Genomic DNA, 4678 nt, shown 5'->3' on the forward strand with positions numbered 1-4678 from the left:
GCAGCGGGGAGCAGAGCATCGCCCCCCACTTGCGAGCCTCCCCTCTCCCTCCTCCGCCTCCCGGGAGGCACCTCAAGAGGTTTCCATTTTGGAGAAACTTTAACTAACGAGGCCATGAATTAATTAACGCGACGTGTGGCCCGATTCCTGCCCTGCTCCCTCAGTGGGACCGAGGGATCCCACCGGCGCGGCTGTGTTGTGGGAGGCAGTGATGCTCCCGACCCCGGCAGGGAGGGGCGGCAGCTTGGGGGGGTTCGTGGGAAGGCAGTGACCCCTACCTTGGTGACAGCGACAATGGTAAGGACGTCTCCTTTGCTGAAGGGCAGGTCCTGCTCGGCGGTACCGTGGAAGTTGTACTTGGCGATACATTCTGTACCGGACGGCCAAACGGCCTGGCCAGGGAGAGGGGGACAGTGTCAGAGCCCAGCTGGGCACATCTCCCACTCCTGGGACCCCCTTGACCCCGGGGACCCTCTCTCTATGGGTACGTAGGGCTCCATCCCTTTGATACAAGCCCAAACTAGATTCACTTAAACCAGGATAAGTTTTGGAGATCTGGGGCAGCCCTGGGAGCTCAGATGGTGGGACGGGGCTGGAAAACAGGGACACACACCCACAACTGCAAGTCACCACAGTGCTGGGCTGCTGCAGGGGCACACAGACAAGTGTCCCTGTGTCCCTCTTGAGCCATCGTGGAACAGCTGGAGAGCCAGCTCCATCCCTGCCCCGTGCTCACCTGCATCCCTGACATCTTCTCAGGAGGCTGGGGGTGGGGAGGGGCCGTGAATCTCACAGTGGGGACAAGTCACTTGGTACCATGAGACCTGTGGGGTGAAAGGACAACAGCAAACTGGGCACTGCGGTTCACGTTCCCGCAGCATCAAGGGGGAAACTGAGGCCCAGGCGCCCAGCCAGTAAGGATTTGAATCCCAGACCCCCACTCTCCCACGGTGCCTGCTGACCCACAAGTGGAAACATCCTGGAGCTTCCCAGGCCTGAGATCCAAATGAAATAAATTTACTCCCTGCAGGATAAAACCCATCAACGCTCTAGGACGCAGGAGCTCCGGCCAGATCCTAAATCACAGAGGGGGGTGCTCTGCTCCATCCCCCTCCCTGGCAGTGTCCTGAGGTCCCAGGCTGGGTCGCATCCTGCTCCGATGCGTGGGAGGGGAACAAATCCAGCTTTATTCTCGTCGCTTCGACCCCCGGGGAAAAGAGATGAAGTCACCAGTGCCGGCATTAAACCACCCGACTTTCTTGGGTCAGGATGCTGGGGTCGTGCTGGGCTGGGGGCACGGGGCCGGGATGCACCCCAGAAACCATGCAGGGGTTTATTAATTCATCGTTATTGATTCGGGGTCATCAGCAGCCACTGCTCCCCAGCTCCGCTGTCAGCAGCTCGAAATATTTTGGGAAGGAGGAACCGAAACGAGGGGCAAGGCCGGCAGAGACGGGAGGAGGAAGAAGATAAGGGGCAGAACCGGGGAGAGGAAGAGGGGGGTGAGAACCCGGACCCCTCCGGAAAAGGCGTCACGCTCCCACCACCTCCTTCATCTTCCCCCACAGTGGGGACACACCACGAGCTGCTTGATTTCTGGCAGCAGAGAGGAGAAATCAAGGTTTAGACACTCCCCTCAAGGGCAGAGTTTGGAGACCCGAAGCCGAGTGCTGGGGGTTTCCAGGGAAGCCCATCACTGCAGCCCCCGGGCCGGTTTACTTGATAGCCAGCCCTGAGACTGCTGATGAGGAAAAGCCCCTCGAGGTGGTCCCCAAACCCAACTCAATGGCATCCATGAGCCCGAGGACACTGCCAGGACCCAAGGGAGGGCAGAGCTGGATGATGCTGGACTGGAGAACATCAGTTCTGGGGAATGCAATACCCTCTCCTGCCTGAAACTCTCCTCATTTTTGTGACTTTTGGTTAAATTCTGAATTTACGCCTGGTGTGGAGAAAAAAAATTCAGCCAAGGGTGCAGTCTGAAAGGCAGCGCAGAAAGAAAAGGAACAAAGTACCTCTTTCCATCAGTCCGCAGAGGGATCTGGCTAAAGTCCTGAAGGAGCTGCTTTAAGAAGAGGTGCTCCTGCATCCCTGAGCAGAGAATTTTTGGGGTTTTCAGCCCCATTTCCCACCTGGCATCCCGCGGGATGCTGAGGAGAAGCTGGCCCTGGGTGTTGCTCCAGGAGCAGCTCCCCTCCAGAGTGCTGAGTCAGCACTTTCCACCAGCCAGGTCCTATTTTCAAACAGTCCAAGGAGAAAAAGCAGCAGGACTGAGAAGTTTAATGTGCAATGTGACATGAGCTTGAAAATCCTGGCTGAGCTTTGCCCACCAGACCCAGGTCGGGATGCTGGGGAGCATCACCTGGAAGGGATGCCCAAGACCACAGCTCATCTGGAGGCTGGAAAAGCCATTCTCCACCTGGCATGAGAGCCCGATCTTTCCAATCCTGAAGGCTGGTTGTTTGGGCTTTCAGTTCATGAACGTCACCTGCGTTTATATTTTACAAATGCAGAGAGGATATGAAAGTGATAACCTGCCTTTGAGCTTTCAAGTCTTCCATAAAGTGTATTTTCTCTTTTAAAGAGGGAACTATCCCTGCAAACCCTGCTGACAGGAACACACTACAGCCAGTCCCAGCACTTTTACCTTCGCAGACTGTGGATATTCACACCATCGGACGGTGGCATTGTTATAAATATAGCACAAGAAATTTCCCTACTAGTTTTCAAGGGGGTGGCAATTAACAGCACCGGGAGCTGCCCTTTGCAGAGACCCCAATGTCCCCCGGTGCAGACCTCCTTCCTCCCAAGGGTGACTTTTAAATAGCAGCTTGATTTTTTAACCTTATTTCTGCCTTAAAGCTGAGTTTTTCCGAAGAGGAGGAAAACCACATGCCCCCATGAGCACTGAGCTCTGGGGCCGCTGCCAACCAGCCCCCCAAAATGCCTGCGGTGGCCTCATGTGACAGCCGGCGGTTCCTGCCGAGCACGTCACCCGTCGCTGTCCCCCGTTGCCGTCACCCAGGCCAGCCCCAAGCTCCTGCCTGCCTTTGCTTCCGCCAGCCCGGCTTATTCCTACGGGATGGGAGAGGGCTGCGGTGATGCCGACACAGATCCGGAGCCTAGAAAGGCAGCATCGCCTCCTCGGAAAATGCCAGCATCACCCCTTCTCTCCTAAAACGCAGAAGTGCTTCCCCAAGGAAGATGTGCAGGGCCAGAAGGCCACTTGGGAAAAAAAAATAGTCAAAAAAACAAGGAAGAATTTAAAAATTGCAGAAGAATTAAAAGAAATAGCCAGCCAGGGCACACAGGGGAACCCAGCAGCCTTTCCTCCACCTCCTTTTCTTCCCAAGCATCCTTTGAGCCACCCCGGTGAGGAACCTCCACCTGAGGCTGCACCCCAAAAAGGACCATTGAGGTTCGTGCTCATCCCCACTGCCTCCTGGAATTCCCTCCGGGAATCGCGGCTCGGCAAGTCAGCGAAGGTGAGCAGGGCAGGTACTGCGAACACCTTTGCCACCTTGATGATCCAAAGGGCACTGGCAGAAAAACTTTTCTCTTGTTAGTCACCAGCCCAAATCGTGCTGTGTCAAACTCAAGGGCAGGCTGGCACCAGCACCCGGGGCGGGGTGGGTGCAGAGAATTTGGGACCCCCAGTTCGAATTTTACCCAGAAAACACCGGCACAAGACGGGTTGGGGGAAAGATGCCACGTTTCCATTTTAAGCTGGAGGAAAATGGGGAGCAGAGCCTGCCCAGCAAGAGCGAAGGATGAGTCTATTTTAAATAAAGCTTAGTTGTAGATGGTAGGAAAAGCTTCGTTCCCATCAGAATTCCTGATTTAGGTGCCATCTGCATCCACCCCATCCATCTCATCCCTGCCGAAACATCCCCAGTGCTCAACCACCCGAGTTAAACTTCAAAAATAAAATACAACAACCAACTAACAACCAGACAACATCCTCACTCTCTCGCCAAAAGATCTTATCTCCTGTTATTACAAAGTAACACCTACGATTACTATAATCGAAAGGAAAAAAAAAAACCCTGTTCCTGCTTTATCTCATCAGCCAGAGCGGGTGTTTCGCTGCTGCTCCCCCAACTCAGCCTCAACTGGATGCCCTGTTGGGCAAAAAGAGAGGGTCTTCCTTCTATTTTTGGGGGTTTTTTTCCATTTCTTTGGGGTTTTTTCCAAGTCTTTAAAAAGAGAAGATGCTGCTGTTCAGACCGCAGAAGGCGCCTGGGGGATAGTCAGAGGCAGGTGGAGGCCTGGAGAAAAATCCATCGCAGATGGGTTTTCCTGGCCCTCCTCTTTCCTACAAAAAACCTCATCAAGGCGATTTCCAGCCGCCCCACCTCATTACCCCAAAAGCGTCTCAGCACCCCCTTCCCAGGTCCTGGAGGGTGTCCCCGGGGACAGGCGCGTGGCGCAGAGAGGAGCGGTGCCGGGCTTGGGGCACGCCAGGATGTGGTTGAAAGGTTTTTTTTGCAAACACCCACCCCAAATTGAAAAAGACGGGGTGGGGTGAAATGCACCCCAAAACTCCCTGGGTCTCATCCCAGGGGACTTATCTCCATCACAGGGCTTTGCTTCCCCGATGCTCAATGAGGGATGGGAGGATGGGGACCCCTTTCTCCCTAGGGATGCTCCTAAAACCTCCCACATCCCTCCGCCTGCC

At 54.9% G+C, this 4678-nt stretch overlaps 1 protein-coding gene across 1 annotated transcript in view; it reads right to left on the minus strand.

Annotated features, from left to right (window-relative positions):
• The window catches only part of CSK (c-src tyrosine kinase), a gene marked incomplete at its 3' end in the record, with an annotated part of 3916 nt that extends 3165 nt beyond the window's left edge, over positions 1–751 (minus strand). The window contains 2 exon segments of the mRNA XM_009866286.1: positions 279–392; positions 737–751. Of these exon segments, the coding sequence (XP_009864588.1) occupies positions 279–392; positions 737–751 (129 nt within the window).
• Positions 752–4678: the final 3927 nt, after the last annotated feature.

Source organism: Apaloderma vittatum, unplaced genomic scaffold (genome assembly GCF_000703405.1).
Source record: "Apaloderma vittatum isolate BGI_N311 unplaced genomic scaffold, ASM70340v1 scaffold17523, whole genome shotgun sequence".
NCBI classification, from domain to species: domain Eukaryota; kingdom Metazoa; phylum Chordata; class Aves; order Trogoniformes; family Trogonidae; genus Apaloderma; species Apaloderma vittatum.